The sequence below is a fragment of the Arachis hypogaea genome, chromosome 12 (genome assembly GCF_003086295.3).
Source record: "Arachis hypogaea cultivar Tifrunner chromosome 12, arahy.Tifrunner.gnm2.J5K5, whole genome shotgun sequence".
In the NCBI taxonomy this organism is placed as follows: Eukaryota; Viridiplantae; Streptophyta; class Magnoliopsida; order Fabales; family Fabaceae; genus Arachis; species Arachis hypogaea.
In genome coordinates this window covers 5,275,691-5,294,512 of record NC_092047.1, presented here as the reverse complement: position 1 = coordinate 5,294,512, position 18,822 = coordinate 5,275,691, and the positions used below count along the sequence as shown (strand labels likewise).

Below are 18,822 nucleotides of genomic sequence, written 5' to 3'. Positions count from 1 at the left end.
TGAGTAGTTGATTTTGAAACGTGGACTTTGATGATATCATAATTGATCATAGCTATAATTAATTCTAGAAATCAATTGATTTATGTACCATACATTTACATGCAAATGGAATCAGAATAAAAGGATATGCTAATGTTTGGTTTGGGTAGTGGCTAACAACAATGCGCGTTCAATTGAAGGTGACAGATAAAAAATTGTGGAACAGGATCTTCAAAAGTTAGGACAATATAATGATAAAGAAACAAATGAAACATTCACAACTATGAAAGTTATATACTAAAATCAATCACCAAAACTAATTAGTAATATAATATATATTAAAAATAAATTAAATTATACATATATTTATATATAAATATATAGTGATTAATTTAGTAGTTAATTTTTTTTAATGTAAAAATAACATTTTTAAAATATTAATTACTATTTTTGGACAATTTTCTTACATAAATAAAATACACACCAATTTGAGTTGAGCGTTGCCAACGTCAAACTTTTTTGTGCATGTTTTGCTTGTTTCTTGAATAATATGTATTGCTTGCATGCTTCATTAAGTGGCGTTAATAACGCCTTCAACATACATATTTCATTCTTTGATTCACGCTATTAACATGTATATAAGCTTCATGAATTAACGTTAGTGCATGCATACTTTTTGTATTTTATTATTAATTAATAGCACATGCATGCATACTTTAATAATTAATTCACTAATAATGCATGCATAAGCCATTAAGCATGCATGCACTAACGTTAATTCATGAAATTTATATGCATGTTAATAGCGTGAATCAAAGAAAGTTTGGCATTGATAACACCCAATTCGAAGGGCGCTATGCCTATTTTAAATTGGAAGTTCTTGACATACTAGACACTCTTGGAGTTGGACACTTCGGCATTGATAACACACTCAAGGTAAACCTAACTGCTTCCAACTGTTTACGTTCAACATCTAATACACATAAACCGCTACTGCGTGTAGCGGTTTATGCCCAAACAACATTCTACAAAAATCGCTGCTGTGACTTTCTGTTCACCTCCCAATGCACGGTTGCCAATAGCGGTTTATGTTCTCCCTTGTTCCGCTACTACAAGTAACGATTTCTATAGATTAATAAAAAAAAATATATTTGCGTCTTCATTTTCAAAAATATATAATCAGATAAAATTGAACTCTATTTTATTTATTTAAGAAAATTGCCCACCATTTTTAGTAGGATTAGTATATTATAAAAATTGTTAATGCAAAAGAAATTGATTCTTTATTTTATTATTTTATAAATATACATATCTCCGTTAACAAATTACTCCCATTAAATTGTTATTGACACTTCGCTGAGTTGCTGTGTCCGATATGACACTCACCGACACTCGTCCCATACGCGTGTTTGCTGTGTCCAACCGTGTCTTAATAAAAAATAAAAAATTCTTCTCCGGACATATTTCGACACACCTAAATACCATAATGTGTCAGCGTGTCCGTCTTATTCTTAACATATATTTTTAAAGTAAATTTAGATATAGTATATATTATTATTTATTAAAACAAAAAAATATTTTAAATACTTGATATAATTAAAATAAGACATTAAAAATAATTAAAAATTTTAATTTATATTTTAATATCAATAAAATATCAAAATATCATTATAATTTATCTAAAAAATACTTTATATTTATATGTATGTGTATCCCCGTGTCATGTTTAAAATTCACGTGTCGACGTATCCCACGTCGTGTCGTGTCGTGTTACGTGTTTCATAGCTTTGAATTAATAACACTTTTATATCCTTGTCAAATAATAGACTTATTAGGACCTTCACTCTTTAATGTCAAGATAATAATTAAGAATCCGAAATAATCATATCTTGCCTTAGACTTGAGATAAAACTCTCATATATGTGAGCCCTGCTGTAGTTTTCCCATTTGTAAAAATCTTAGCAATTCAATTTTCATAATTTTCATGCTTATATATATATAAGTATTCGGATTCATCAAAATAACCATGACATTAGCTATAAAGTTGAGAGAGTGAACATGAAGGTTGGGGGGTTTAAATTTAAATTCCAAATTTAAAATGTGTTGAAGAATATAGAATCCAATCAAATAAGACAAGTTTTATTTTTATAGTGAATTAATTGTAGTCGATTGATAGTGTTGTCATAGACACTTATGGGGAAAAAATGAAGAAAAGGATATGCTAATCTAAGAACGAATTTGGTGAAGCCTATAATAAAAGGGTATTTGTATGGGCAAATTTTAGATATTTGTTTTAGTGATCTCAAAAATAAATATGGCTTCAAAATGATGCAATAATGACAGACATCAATTATGTAAACATCACCCCCCAGACCTCAAAGCTTTCAACTTTTTCTATTTTCATTTTACTATCCATTAGAAATTTAAACTTTTAGCCTGTATTTTAAATACTTTTAAATAAACTTGAATTATGGTACAAAACATTAGTAAAACGAAAAATAAAATTGTTTATAAGATGATAAGTTTCAAATAAATACATTAAAAATAATTATTCTATCACTATTCCATAAAATAAAATAGTTTATATATAAGAGACTTGAAAAATTAAAATACTTAAATATGAAGGGAACTAGTCTTCAACTTGCAAATTACAATCCCTATTATCACAGCACTTTCGTGGAACACATTTTACATATATTAGAAAAATTCTTATTATTTGATGTTTCCATGGAAGAGAGCTAAAAGGAAAGCAAATGCTCTCTCCCTTTCTTTTTATCTGTCATTGTTATTTTTTGGTACATGCTTGAATCAATAAGTCAGGATTCAATGTCACAATGACAAATAGTAAAGAATGAAAAGAGTGTGATTTTTTCACATAAGAATCTTACATTCAAGGCCATTGTGTGAACTCAAACACTTTCATTAAGATCTCAAAACCAGTAGGAAGTTGAGATATAAAGAGAAGAACATTTAATGTATTGAATGTAATGTGAAGACTTCTGGCCAATTCACTCCCTTTCTGCATTGATGGAACTAGTGCTGCTGATAGTGCCCATAATACTGTGATAGCTGGTGGACAAAAGAATGCAGCATAATCATTTTTCGCACCAAAATAATAATATCGTAGAATGTTATACTTCTCTAAAAGATTTATTTTCACATACTTGCTAAGTGTTTATAGTAAATCTTTACTTTGTAAGCATGATTCATTTCAACACCAGCATTTTGATCTTTGAGATTGGACTCCTTCAGTTAATTTGGTCCCCCATTACCAATTTGCTAATGTATCAAGCCACATGATATGCCATATGGTCAAAACACGTGACATGTTAGCAGTCAGCAGACTTGTAATGGCGGAACTAAAATGGTCGATGCAGTGCAGCTACACCGACCAAAATGCTGCTATCGAAGAGTCTAAGGACTTAAATGAATCATTTTTATGAGATCAAAGTGAAGTACATAGTTAATCAATATGTTTAGAGAACTGAAAAAGTGACGCACTCATAAAAAAATTGAATTTTCTTGTGATCCTCATCCTCTTAATTTTTCCATAATCAAATGTAAATTTAAGACTTTACCTGTTCCTGCAAACAGATGTGGACCTGGAAATAGCTTTCCCGTCCTAATCCATGTGTTTAACCCTCCACCAACAGCCTCAAGCACCCCAAATCCTAAGAGTATGGATCCTGCATTGTAGTGCCTATCCCTATAGGAGCCTTTAAGCAGCCCTTTCCTTTCCTTAATTTGAAAATCAAGCCAATAAGTTAGGTGATGGCCATATGCCAAAATCAAGTATTCAGTAACGTAGGAGTAAATCAAGGTTTACATTTGTTATAGTTTCAACCCAACATGATGTAACTAATGAAAAAATGCAAAGATCTTAAACCTTGCACAAAGATCAACAAGTGTTCATGTTTTCGGCTAATGATAGATAAGACAAGGTACACCCCAAAATTTGGAAAAATATGTTAATATATCAAATGAACCCGTTTAAGTCCCTAAAATTGTAAGCATAGATAATATTGTCCCTAACTTCAGGAATTTGCTGTTAAACCTGAGATTATGTTGTTGTAAGTTAAATTAGTGTATATCTCCTTGCAACACCAGCATCAACAGCTAAATCTTTTCCTACAAGATGGGTTTGGTTACGTGGATTAAATAACACTATAGTGCCATGACATAGACCATAAATTGTTCCAAAATCCTCGTCAAATTGACTCTTTGCATTTTCAGTCTAAACAATCATAGTAGCATAGCAAAATGAAATTCAGAAAAACAACAGAATAATAGCATAAAAAAAAAAATTGTGCAAAGTTATCACCTCAGTGAGTTGCTGGATTTTGAGTTCAACAGATGATGATGGTGCTTCTGCTCCTTCCACTGGTTTCCCTTCTGGTGTAACAGGTGTAGACTTCACTTGTTTCTTGAGCTCATTGATCTCTTCCTGAATAGTCCTCACGCGCCGCCACTGCCACCCCAAATACCCTGTCCACAATGTAAAGAAGAACAAAGAAATCATCACAATAGGGTGTATCAGAGCAAATGTTCTTCCTTCCAATATCCCAAATTCTCCATCAACAGCAAGTGCAGCATCCTTGTCAAAATAGAAACACCCCATCAGAAAACAAAGATCAACAACTATAGTGACTAACCTAAATTGGATCATTATGCATACAGAAACAAGAATTGAAGGGCAGATCCTTATTCCTTGCCTTTTGTTCCAACAAGAATGGGAATGTGAGTGCTGTGAGTGTAAGTGGAACAGTTTTGAGAGCATTGCTGATGCTATGTTGTTCTAGAAATTGTGTTGCCTTTGGAGGATCTTTTGGGGTGTTCAATCTTGCTGAGATTGATGAGGGAAGTTGGTGAATTTTTGGGGTTGAAAATAATTGGTGTGGATTTTTGGGAAGAACTGAAAATTTCAAGAGGCTAAGTGTGGAAGCCATACTCAGCATCCCTAGTTTCAGTTTAGAGAGGACTTTGATCAAACAGGTGGAGGGGACACAGGAGAAACAAAAACAAGATGAGAATCTCAGAGGAAATGGGAAACTCCAAATAGTACAGAAGATAAGAGAAACTTGAGTTTAGATTGAGATTTAGATTAGATGTTGAATATTGCAACACTTTGTTGACTAAGATTGGTAATTCATATGTCATGGTCCCACACAACAACACACTTGGCAATGCCATGTATCACAAATTCAAAAGACAAAAGGCACATGTTTCATGTAGTTGGAACTAGGGGCAACTAGAAATAGAAACTATAAACGGTCAATTTCAATATTTCATAATATAATATGACTATTATTATATTATGTATTTTATTATATTATATAAAAAAATTTATTTTTATTTTTTTTATAATATCACTCCAAATATAACTTTTTTTATATATATTTTCATAAATTTAAAAAAAATGAGTGACATTATTAAAACAATAGCCAATAGAATACGACATACCGGAGTTGAAAAATATTATATATTTTTTTTTACTAAAAATAGGAGACTCGAACCCGTAATTTCTTAATTGAGTACGAAGAGACTATGTCATTTGAACTATAACTCATTGGCCGAAAAATATTAGACTTAAAACCAAAAATACCGGTGACAAATATCAACATATTAATTAATTGATTTACAAGGTACTATATTTAAATTGAGATTATGTCTTCTAGTATATATCATATTCTTATTCATGTTCTATCGATAGTATATAAATTAAATATTTGTAGTTTAAAAACATGTAAGTAATTTAATATTTAGATATTTTATATAAAAATATTTTTTCTATCAATTGTATGTAATTTAATATTTAGATATTTTATATAAAAATATTTTTTTTATTAATTATGTTTGATTATGATAATATAAAAATATTTATTAATTATATTAAAATATCTTATTTTAAATAAAAAGTTTAAAAGGCACGGATTGTATATTTTAAAAATAATTGTAATGTGTAATTGATCTAATTTTTTCTTTTTATTTTCATTTCTTAGTGTTATAGAATTTTTGGTCCCGTTTTTCTCATTTTTTTATAAATTTAATTTAATCATGTATCTGATTATTTGAACCGATTCAATCTAAATTATTCGGTTCAAACACAATTACAAAAAATATATCAACTCAATTTAAACTGATCAATTTTAATCAATTCGATTTTTATTTGCATTTAAATCGACCCAACCGGACTCGATTACACTTCTATAGTTAAGCCAATAATTCTTCTTATTATTTGCAAAGATTGACATTTGTAATTTTTTTTATCAAATATGTTTCATTATTTTTCTTCAAATAAGAAAATCTTTAAAATAGAGAAAAAGGAGGAGGGATGAAGGGTGGGGGTAGCTTTGCATAAACAAATATTTGTAAATTACTAATTTGCTCACTCATTCCAAACACTAATCAACATGCATTTTACTTATGAGGTTTTCTCCAACTTAATGACCTTTCGTATATATATTTTGAATAACTTTTTGACTAATATATAGCCAACACTTATAGAAAGGAATAAAATATAATAATTTATATTTTCTATGTATATGTTTTCTATTAACTTGTATGTAAATTTTGCCAATGAATAATAGCTCAAATGACATAGTCTCCCAATACTTAATTAAGAGGTTGCAGGTTCGAGTCTCCTATCTTTGATAAAAAAAAAAAAAAAAAACCTGTATGTAAATTTTGAGTAAGTGGGATGTGTGTGTGAATATGTTTTCTATTCTCTAATTTTTATCCCTCTTAGATTATTACTGATCTTAGTATTAGAGTCTCATATATAGATACCCCACTGTTTAGTAGATCCATTTATTGAAAATCCACCGTCATCTTCCTTCGCACTAATCCAGCTTAAAATCCAGTACTTCTCCTTAATATTTAGTATATTGATTAACTGCTGTTAACAAGATAAAATGATTTACTTTTAAAAATTTCTAATTAAGTATTATTCTCTTTTGTTCCTGTTTCTAAGTCTAAGCTCTAGAATAAGTTCATACAATTACTTTCGGCCCCTAAGGCTTGAACGCGAGAGGTGAAGAGACTTTGCCCTACCACCAAAATTAAAAGCGATAATGTTTAATAAAATTAAAGATAATAACAATAGTATATGACCGAATGATGTACTAACACCGATACAAAATACCACACAACACGAGACACACGAATTTAAAATTCTTATAAGTAGAGGTGTATATAAAATAATCAAATTGTAATTAATTAGTTAAAAATTTATAATTATATTTTAGTTAACCAATTTAATAAACTAATTTTAAAATTATATCTATATTATTAAAAAGTGGTTAATTAAAACCAAATTTTAAAAATTAATTTTTAACTGGTTAATCAAAATCAAAGCTAAATTTATACAACTCTTGTGTTTAAATTGGTTAATCGGTGTTTTTTTATTTTTTTTGAAAAATCTAATTTTTTTATGTAAAAATCAATTTTAAAAAATGATTATTTTTTTAAATTGGTTTTTATTTTTATAATTAGTTAAAAATAAGTTTTTAAATTTTTTAACCGGTTAATAACCAATTTTATCATATAAAACTAATTTGGTTAATTAATCAAATTATATTTTTTGCTAACCCAAAAATAGATTTGGTTTTTGGATTAACCAAACCATATACAGCCTTTTTTTTTTTTTACCAAAAATATGAGACTCGAACCCGCAACCTCTTAATTGAGTATGGAGAGTTTATGTCATTTGAGTTATAACTCATTATATACAGCCTTACTTATAAGATAGGAAAACACGATATAATATATATATAATATTTTAGATAAATTATTATGAAATTTTGGTATTTTATTGATATTAATATAAATTAATTTTTAATTATTTTTAATATTTTTTTAATTATATAAAGTATTTAAAATATTTTTGTTTTAATAATTAATAATATATATTATTTTTAAACTCATTTCAAGAATACATATCAAGAATAAAGTTGAACACGCTGACACGCGATAATATTTAGATGTATTTAAGTGTGTCCAGAAATTTTTTTTATTTTTTATTAAAACACGTTAAACACAAAAGATATGCGTATCGAAAGAATATCAATAAATGTTGTATCTAAAATATATTTAACATGCACACATAACAAATTAAAAAAGTGTTCGTGCTTCGTAGACCCAAACATTCACCTTATTACGAATTAAAAGCCAGACAAACCAAATTCATCACCTGTTATTATTGTACGTTAGAATATGCCAAATAAAAGGTATACAAAAATTGCATTAGGTAGTTTGTGTTATCAAACACATTAATAGGACAAAATCATAGGAATTAAGCAGTCCGAAATATTAAACATATAATTAAGGCATGATACATACCTTGCCATTATGTTGAAGTCTTGATCATTGATAATTCTAATCCCATAAACAATTACAAGCAAACAATACTTCTGGTCAGAATGCTTATGTAGAATAAATTTGGGAATCCTTTTCTTGTTCTTTTAACCATTTTTCTTTAAAAAGAAAAAACAAAAATATTTCCTCCATTTTGACCATACCTTTCTTCGTTCTTCTATTCAGGACTAGAGTATTTTACTATTTTCTCAGTTGAAAGATTCTTATGCTTGACTTAAGGTGATATAGAAAAGTATATATTAGCTTACACAACTAACACAAGTAGCAAAGAGTAGCTAACTAGTTATTAGAAAGAAAACCACCAAAGCATATGCTTACAAATAGGAGGATAATATATTTAATAACGAGATTTTTTTTGTGTGAAAAAAAGGCGAATAAAGAGTGAAATTTATAACTAAATCTTTTAAAAATATATATTATATATAATGTCTTTATTTTTTATTTTATAAAAACAATGTTCACTCTTCATTCAAAACCACTATTCGTTAATAGTATTATCCTTTAATAATTAGTTCGGTCAATATAAATATTTGTCCAAAAGTTGGAACAACCGGAAAATATAGTCATTAGAAAAAATGAAACACATACAACACTAGAGTCAAATATAATTTTTTGCCCCAATATATATCCTTGGCTCTTCGCTTATTTCATGGACCAACTAACAAATTAATGAGTCAAACCATATGAAAATGATTCTCCTCCAAATATATATATAAATTAAAGTAAACAAAAAATAAAAAAATACTTTTAGTCTTACACTTAAGATAAAACATTTTGACACTTAATGATTTTAATTTGATAAAATAATCTTTAAATTGAAAAAAAAAAAAAGACAAGTGTAGTTTCTTAGATATCAGAAAGTTTGACAAATATTATCAAAGTTTACTCTATATTTTAGGAGATTAATGTATTTTTTATTTTGAACTTTTTTTTATCAAAATTAAAAATTTGTAAGTACCAAATAATAATAATAATAATAATAATAATAATAATAATAATAATAATAATAATAATAATAATAATAATAATAATAGAAGTTGAGCTACGTATATACTAAATCTAGCATAATTTGGATTCTCTAAAATAAAAATTAAAAAAAATTGTAAATTAAATAGTACTATATATAGAGAGAAAGAGAGAAATAAATAAAGTTCAAAGTTATTTGGACCAGGATCTCTTTTATGATGTTCAACTCTCAAAACGAAGAGTATTATGCTCTAGTTTAATTACGCAAAAGAGATTGTAATTTAATTTAGGGAGCAACGTATATCAGAAAGGGAAAATACGAGGAGCCAATGAAATATTTGTATAATGGAGGTTTATGGAGTATTAGAGATATAATTATTAGTGTTACCTGTTATCATGACATGGTATTAGAGCGCTAGATTCGAAAAGTCAAGAGTTCGATCTTTGGTGAACCCCAAAATCAATTTAAACTTTTGGGAAGATGTTTATTATCCCTACTACTCGGATGGTTATTCTAAATAATATGGAATGTTCATTTTGTAATTCAATAGTCCATTGTACACATTGTACAAATAATTCATTGTCTCCCTAGTAGTGGGATCCTATGAGAAAATACACTCTCATTTAATAATAATAATTAAATGAGATTATTATATTTTAAACATATGTATAAGGAGACACATTTAAAAAATACATTTATAAAGACATTTTCATTAAATACAGTTATAAAAAAAATATTTTTATTAGATACATCCGCAAAGACATTTCCATTAAACACATCATAAACAAGAGTTGGTAGAAGTTGGCAAAAATGCTGTTGATAACTAGCGAAATTGTATTGGTAAATATTCATCAACTATTTGATTAGCTTATATTATTGGCCAGCAACATTTGATTAGCTTAATGTCGTAAACTTTGTCAAAAGCAGAAAAACAAATAAATAGAGAATATAGAACAAACAAAAAGTTGGTTGAAAATACAATATAGCCATGAACCGACTCATACGTTGGAATCTGATTTCATCACAAAAACAAATTATAAAAGATGAATTGAATGATCTAATTGAGGTTGAGGATAATCTGAAACGTCATTGATATAAAGATGAAATAAAAAGGGACCAATTAATTGAAAAGTTAGATGATGCATGAGAGCACATGCAAATGGGAAGCATTTAATTTGAGAAATTTTCAAATAAATAATTAAGCAGTGTCCTAAGAGTGATTTATCCCCATATAGTTCGAACTTTCGAATTAAATAATTTTCAAATGGAATTATAATCAATCGCCATTTGGAATATACATATATAAAGTCCATGCATAACTTTACATCATGCATGCCAGTTAATGAGTTAATTATTAGCTAGTTGAGTTGCATCATTGTATAGTAGACACTAAATACTGTTTTGAAGTATTTTTAAATTGCATTTCATACTAATTAATTTTTATTAACTAGTGATTATTTAAATTTATTTTTTAAAAATATAAAATTAATAATTATTAATTATTGTTGTTTAAAGTTGACAGATTAGGAATTGGTTATCTATACTTTTCTTTTAAAAAATTTGGAATTTTATACAAAAATAAAATATTCATTGCAATGGTAATTGGTAAGGCATATATGTATTTTGGAAAAAGATCAAAAAGAAAAACCAAAAAGTACATCAAATAAGAGAACATTATTGAAAAACTATAAATTAAACAAGACATGATAGAATAATTTTCCAAACCTAAATGGATTTAGAAATGATTATTCATAGTGGCATTTCCAAAACCTAAATGGATATAGTATCAGATAATGAGATTGTAGAATAATTTTTTTATTCTGGTCCCTTAATTAATCTTTGCTCATCTAGTACTCTATTAATTGATTGTTGATTACAAAATAATTTTATAGCAAAATCGTAACATTATTAAAGACTTTCTCGTAAGAAAATATTCCAAACTGCATATAATGCTTTTAATTTGTATATTCATTTGTTTAAGGGGGAAAAATAACACGTTCTATGTATAGAAATGAATTCTTCATGTGTAAACGAGCTAGTAATGTTGGCTGTGATGTGTGGAAGGTTTTCAAAGAGGTGACAATGAAATATATGAAAATATTAACATAAGGAAAGTTTACGAAGTCCGTTCAATATAATAGGGAGAATAGATAATAAGGAAATTATTTCTTAATTAGAGAAATAATTGATAACATTGAATCACGATTTGTTTTGACGTTGAATACTAATGTTTTTTAATTTGTTTTTTCAATTAAGTTTACCGTGGACAAAGCAAGGTAATTATTTATTATTATGATCCAATAATTTAATATATATTAGTATTCAGATTTTGAAATATATCCACAAGGCGGAGTTTCTTTCTTCTAATTTATAAAATTACCATCATACTTGATGTTACTTAAATATTAACAACTTTCATGCACTGTAAATATGTTCTTATTTCTTTCCTTTCTTCTGTTAATTCAACTCCAATGTATTTAGTTGTTTAAAAATGCTTCATATACGTTAGAAAATTATCTATTAAATCATTAAATCATCTATTATATATTTGGGTATATTTAATTTATCAATTATGTTAAGTATACATTAGAATTAGCTACTAAAATTAACTATTAATATAAAATATATATTAAAATACAAATTAAAATACATATTAAAAATAAATTAAATTTTATATATGTTTATATACAAATAAATAATATCTGATTTTAATCATTAATTTTAATGTACAAATAGTACTTTTGTTAATTTATACATATTAATTTGAATATTTTTTAATTACATAATAAATTACCAAAATAATTAAATCTATTATAATAAAATAATTAAATATGCAACAGACGAAGCGTTAAATTTATTTATAATAATAAAATAATTTTTATAAAATATTATATATATTTTTATGTGCAGTAACTTTATTGGTAACTAATTATTAATTTTTTATTAATCACATAATAAATGAATATCCCTTAATTTGGCATAGCCAAGCTAAGGAAAGAGTACCTAAAATTTCTTCTTCAAGTTCCCCACTCCCACGTAATTTCTCTTGAATAGAAGGAAACTAAACTAAGCACATTACGTGACTTAATTACTATATAATACACCACTTAACCTTACCCCTATTAATTATATCATCCCAAAATTCCTCAAATGGAAAATTGTATTCAAAGAGGATTATTAGTGTTCACACATACCTTAAACACAAAACATCTTCTTCCATCATCTTTCTCTTCCTCCTCCAAATTCCAAGCCTCATATCCAAACATGTCTCTGAAACTAAACACGCAAAATTAACCAACATTAACAGTAATTAGTGTTATCATTATTCCATTATTACTGTTATCAATCTCATTGCCATGACTATTGTAATGATAATTATCATTCTAATAATCCTGCTATTCCTGATTCGGGTTATGCTATTCAAAACAGGATTAATCCACAGCACAAAGAAATTGCAACAAACGTTACAAGAAATTTTCTACGTTCATCAGTACCTTAAAGTTCCCGAACTTAACGAGAGCATGCAACCGAACCCACTTTACAGAAAAGTCTTTCTCTATTTGCATTCTCTTCCTTCAATTGAAGATTCTGATTTCACGAACCTCGTTACCGGAACCAACCAAAACGATATCGTTTTATGCCTCGACGCAAATCAACTCATAGAGGATCATTTTCTTGGTGCAACTCTCTACTGGTTCAACCAGAAAACCGAACCGAACCGGAATAATGAGAACCGGACCGGTTCGTTTTTGCTCAAGATCAGAAAAAACGATAAGAGGAGAATTCTCGGGGCTTATCTCCGCCACATCCACGACGTCGCCGGCGACATGGAGAGCAACGGGAAACGCGAATTGAGGCTTTTCGTGAACGCCGGAGACGGCGAGGGAGGAGTTAGGTGGAGATCGGTACCGTTCACGCATCCTTCGACGTTCGAAACGATCGCGATGGGGGAAGATCTGAGGAGCAAGGTGAAATCAGATCTGGAATTGTTCCTCCGAGGGAAAAAGTATTACCGGAAGCTCGGCCGAGCTTGGAGGCGGAGCTTCTTGCTGTACGGTCCCTCCGGCACCGGAAAATCGAGCTTCGTCGCTGCTATGGCGAATTTCCTTGGATACGACGTTTACGACGTCGATCTCGAGAATGTTCGCGGTGGCGATTCAGATCTGAAGCTCCTCCTCCTGGAGACGACGCCGAAATCGATCGTCGTCGTGGAAGATCTCGACAAGTTTGTTGTCGCCGCGACGACGGAATCATCGTTGCCGGCGGCGAGCGCCACGGGGATACAGATGCTGAATATAATGGACGGGATTCTTAGCGCGTGTTGTGGAGAAGAGCGCGTGATGGTGTTCACGATGAACAGTAAGGATGGAGTCGACCCGGATCTGCTTCGTCCGGGTCGGGTCGACGTTCACATTCATTTTCCCACGTGCGATTTCTCATCGTTCAAGGAACTCGCGAGTAGCCACTTGGGTGTCAAGGAGCACAAGCTGTTCCCGCGCGTGGAGGAGATTTTGGCGCGTGGGGTGAGTCTTAGCCCGGCCGAGGTCGGCGAGTTAATGATCGCGAACCGTGGGTCACCGAGTCGGGCCATAAAATCAGTAATCGGAGCGCTAAGGCCGGATGGCGGCGATGGGATCGGACGGCGGGAAAGCGCCGATGATGACTGTGATGACGTTGACGGCGGAGATGGGTGCAATGCGGTTAAGGATTTTCGAAAATTGTATGGTTTGTTCAAATTAAGAAATGGGAAAAGATCTCGACCGTCAAATAATACATTGGTCCATGATTAGATGATAGATCATACATCATACGTGTACAAATATTTTTTTGCCGGAAGCATAGGTAAAATATACCTAGTTGCATTGGCATGGTCATTGGTGAAAATTTTATGTATGGATTAAGTTATATAAAGTTTTCATGTAAGTTTAGGTCATAGGGAATTATTTGTTTCATACATACATACATACACAATTATTTGATTGGAAAGGGATTCAATTGTTCATAGAATCATGGTTAAGTTGGATCTTGTTAGTGGTTTTGGGCATATTGGGATGGCTGTACAGTGGGAAAGAATGTAAATGGATTTGGGATAGGAGAATATGCTATATGCTATGAGGAATTATACAACCATATGTCCATATGAATGGCTTTGCTTTACTTGTATCATTATAGATGAAAAGTGAATCCATTGAATCCAAGTGCACTTTAGTTTATAAGAGAATTTACTTTACTTTACAACTTAAGAGTCACAAAATTAAATCTCAAAAGTACTTAGGTTAGATTGAGAAGTTTTAAAAGTAATTTTTTTTAAAATTTTTAATTTATAAAAAGTAGTAGTATTAATGTCATGTATAATTTTTAAAATTAAATTACAATTTTTTAAAAAGTTATTTAGGAGTTTATAGAGAAGTTAAAAAAAAATGATTTCTCTCATAATACTACTACTTTTTATCACATTTTTATAAAATAAGCACTTTTAGAACTAAAAATCCAAACACAAAATAACTTATTTATAAGCTACTTTTAATATAATCATTCATTGTATAAACTATTTTTTTTAAAAATAGTTTAATTAAACTATTTACTCAAATTAGACCTTAATACTCGTAGGCTACTTCTTTTGTTAAAAATGAATTATTCAACACAAAGCTATCACAGAATTAATGTCATGAGTAGTCTGATTATTGTGGGGATTGTTAATAATCGGATTTTTTATTTCATAATAGAAGAAGGTGAAATTTATTTGATTATTAGAAGAAATTGTGTTTTACAGAAATTAGAAGGCGTGTTTTCAGAAATGCATAATACATAAAGGGCGTTTTGTTCTGATAATACGTAAAATGCGTATTGTTTGCAAGGTCGACACGCATCGAATTTCCCTATAAGCCTGTGAATTCAGTGCATTGTTATTCTCTCTCTTCAATTTACATGTCACTTTCCTGGCTTTTTTACTGAAATGCGCATGGAAAAATCTTTAATTCTCAATATACGCACGGTTTGAAACTCCTCCTGAAATAATCATTGCCATATCGCAAGGGTCAATCATGAAATGGTTAGAGGCACCATGTCAAGAATGGTGAGCACGAAATGGAGCATCCTGTCTAACACAGGCCATTTCTTGTGCAGCAACCATGAAATGGGAGACTTCACCTATGACATACACGAAATGGTACATGTCTCGTATGACGCACACGAATGGGCGAGCTCAGGAGAGGCACACACGAAGTGGGCAATTTCGCTTATGGCAGGCACGAAATGTTGACGCGGCAGTGAAGGCAGTGGCAGTTCCCGTACGAGCATGCAGTGGGTAGTTTGGGAAGCAATTTATTGTAGTGTTGTGGCTGAGGCAATATAAAAGAGGGTGAAGGGGAGGGGACCAATTCATAGGGTGGGAAACTGGAGTGAAATAGTGGGGTTTAGTGTGTTGTTGTGTTTAGGGTGGGGAAAATTTATTTTTGTGGTGGAGAAATATTTTTTTAATTCATAAAAATGAGTAAGTGGAATTAATGTAGAAGAAATTCTTAATAGGTTGGATGAATTTCACATTTCTGCGCATTTACATGTGAAGGTGAGTTTTTTTTATTAATTAATAAAAAGTTTTTTATGATTATAACAATTGTTGTAAATTGAATAATTGTGTTTTGATGCTTTTCTATGTCAGCCGGCACGTGTGTTGACTCTGCATGGCACACTAGTTGACGTTTTTACTACGGATGACGCAGATCCAAGTATAGAGATTAGGAGGCAGATGCTTGAACCGTATCTAAGAAGAGCCGGATTCTATTATGCGTCTTTGATAAGGCATTTTGAATACGACAACCCATTGATTAGTGCTCTTGTGGAAAGATGGCGTCCTGAGACCCACACATTCCACCTGCCATGGGGTGAGTGCACTGTTACTCTGGAGGATGTTGCTATGCAGTTGGGGTTACCAATTGACGATGAGCCGGTTAGCGGCACTCTAAGGTCTTAGAGTAAGTTCTACCAGAGAGATATTTGGCAATGGTGTGAAGAACTCCTTGGTGAAGTTCCTGATGGACATGTTGGGATCACGAAGTATAACATAAAATTAAAATGGCTCAGGAGTAGACTCCAACAGATGCCTCTTGGCTCTCCAGAGGACGCCGTCGTACGGTATGCACGTTGTTACATTATGTATTTATTGGGTGGCGTTTTACTTCCTGACAAGGCGAACAACACGGTTCATGTTCGCTATCTTCCTCTCTTGGCCAACTGTGACGCCATTAGTACATATAGTTGGGACAGTGCCGTTCTCTGCTGGTTGTATAGAGGCATGTGCCTAGTGACGGATTATAACGTCGAGGGAATGTCTGGATGTCATACATTGCTGATGTCTTGGATATACTTTAGGCATCCTTTCTGGGCACCGGACGTGATGAGCCCGTACACGTTTCCGTTAGCTACAAGGTAATATATTATATTACATAAGATCCGTTCGGATGACTTATGTTTTATTTCATGTGCATCGGAATTTAACGTTGGTTATGTTCATCATGTTTCTTTATAGGTGGGCGGGTAAAAGAGGAAAGAATGACTACGCTGAGCAACGCTTGCAAAGGCACCGTCTAAAATTGGACACTCTAAGGGTGGATGAGGTAATTATTCTCGTTGTTTTTATAGCATGAATATGTTTTTTCCATGAGGATTCGTTTAACTTTTTTTTGTGACGTTTTGTTTTGGTAGTTTACGTGGATGCCGTACAGGGATGCACGTATTCTGTCGAGAGTGCCTGCAGAGTTTCTTGGAGCTCCATATGGTGATTTCTATACCACAGTCGTCCCACATGCCACCTGTGCTTCTGTTGTCGACCTATATTGACAAACAATGCATTTAGTCAGTGGTAGGTGGACTTGACAATTGCACAGACCGGAAGATTACGAGTCCCCTTCAGCACAGAGTTGATACACTCAGAAAGATTTGTTGTCATGTGATCGTATCGACGACCCTCATCACGGTGTTGGAGCCATTTCGGTGGCTCTAACCCTCTAATATAAGCCATCATTGCCGAGGAGGTTGCGGGATCCTCGGCACTGATTAACTCAAGGTAGTATTGTGCCTGCTCTTGCGTCTTCGAGTATGCGTTAACAAGGTTCCTTTTCGCTTCCTTGCTCTTGAAGTTTGTTGCAAAGTTGGACGCAATGTGTCAGACACAATAAACATTATGTTCCCATCCACAACCATCTCGCTCAAGCGCAGCCTTTATAGCTGCATGCCTGTCAGAAATAGGTAGAACACCCGGTTGTGTGGCCACATGCCTCCTTAAGTTGGTCAAAAAGAAGTACCACGCATCTGTGTTCTCCCTTTCAACAAGCGCGAAACCTACGGGAAGTATATTGTTGTTTCCATCCTGTGCTATCCCCATCAACAAGGTTATCGTGTACTTACCATACAAGTGTGTTCTGTCAACCGAGACAAGTGGCTTGCAATGCTTGAATGCTTCGACACACGATGGGAATGACTAGAATACTTGATGAAACATGACACTACCGCGGTCGAAGGTGTTGCCGACGTAGTATGGTCGGGTTTGAAGGTCGACAATTGTCTCTGTGACAAAAGTGGAAATTTATCAATACAGAATAACAAACTTAAAACAAGTGTGGAATCCGACATAAGTCTTGCATATGGTCTAACATGGAATGAAAGTTTGCAAAGCATTGAAATATCTCTGCAACTGGTTATATGAATCATCCCAGTCCCCGTATATTCTGGCTATTGCCTTCTGCTTCATTAGCCAAACCTTCTTGTAAGATATCTTGTATCCGTACGCCGACTCCACAAAACCCTGCAATACCTTTACGCAAATTGTCGCGTCTGCCTAAACCATAGGGAATATGTGCTAGTATATCACATTGGAATCAAGTTGAGCATGATCTTGCAACGTCGCAGACGCCAAACAACCATGAGGCCCTTGGTATTTTCGAACTTCCCAAAATTTTGAAGCCCTCATCTTCGCAACCCTTACTATCCAGCAACATTGGTCACCAAAAAGTTTGCATCGACATACATATCGAGTATGATCTGACTCTATCACTTTGAATTCTGCACTTCTACGAATGTTGTAGTTCTTAACAGCAAGCATAGCTGCTTCTTTATTCAGGAATTTCAAACCAAGCTCTAGCTCCGTTTCACCGGTCAAAGAATAGTTGCTCGGTATGTCCTCCGCGGTAGTCGACTTCATTGGACCAAGACTCAGGTGCAGATAGTGGTCGGGGGTGCTCTTAGAAACACCTCATACCCCCATCACATTTATCGGTTCGGCCCGAGTTGGGATAACCCGATCGCCTTCAAGCGGTTGGGTTTCTGGAACAACTTCTGCTTCCTCTCCACTATCATCCTCAATCTCGTCTTCCTCAGACGAGTCGGCCAACCCCTCGGCTATTCCTTCCGGATATACAACATGGACATTGGGGGAGGGACGTCGATCAAGATTTTCTGCATTCTGGAAGGGTGCCACAAAGGCGTTAAAAGAAGGACTACGAGCC

At 32.1% G+C, this 18,822-nt stretch overlaps 3 protein-coding genes across 3 annotated transcripts; 1 reads left to right on the top strand and 2 right to left on the bottom strand.

The window, feature by feature from the left end:
* Positions 1–2,674: 2,674 nt before the first annotated feature.
* On the bottom strand, positions 2,675–5,101 carry LOC112726545 (uncharacterized). The gene is made up of 4 exons (XM_025775970.3): positions 4,692–5,101; positions 4,301–4,573; positions 3,558–3,717; positions 2,675–3,048 (listed from the first exon to the last, which is right to left on the bottom strand). Exons 1-4 carry the CDS (start codon positions 4,932–4,934, stop codon positions 2,870–2,872), a joined length of 855 nt encoding a protein of 284 aa, XP_025631755.1. The 5' UTR covers positions 4,935–5,101; the 3' UTR covers positions 2,675–2,869.
* A 7,138-nt stretch (positions 5,102–12,239) lies between these two features.
* LOC112726544 (AAA-ATPase At2g46620) lies at positions 12,240–14,586 on the top strand. The gene has a single exon (XM_025775969.3). It carries the CDS (start codon positions 12,676–12,678, stop codon positions 14,107–14,109), a length of 1,434 nt encoding a protein of 477 aa, XP_025631754.1. The 5' UTR covers positions 12,240–12,675; the 3' UTR covers positions 14,110–14,586.
* A 2,588-nt stretch (positions 14,587–17,174) lies between these two features.
* Positions 17,175–18,518, bottom strand: LOC112729550 (uncharacterized). The gene is made up of 4 exons (XM_025779724.1): positions 18,345–18,518; positions 17,972–18,155; positions 17,499–17,776; positions 17,175–17,450 (listed from the first exon to the last, which is right to left on the bottom strand). The coding sequence occupies exons 1-4, from the start codon at positions 18,516–18,518 to the stop codon at positions 17,175–17,177; spliced, it is 912 nt and encodes a 303-aa protein (XP_025635509.1).
* Between the last annotated feature and the right edge of the window lie 304 nt (positions 18,519–18,822).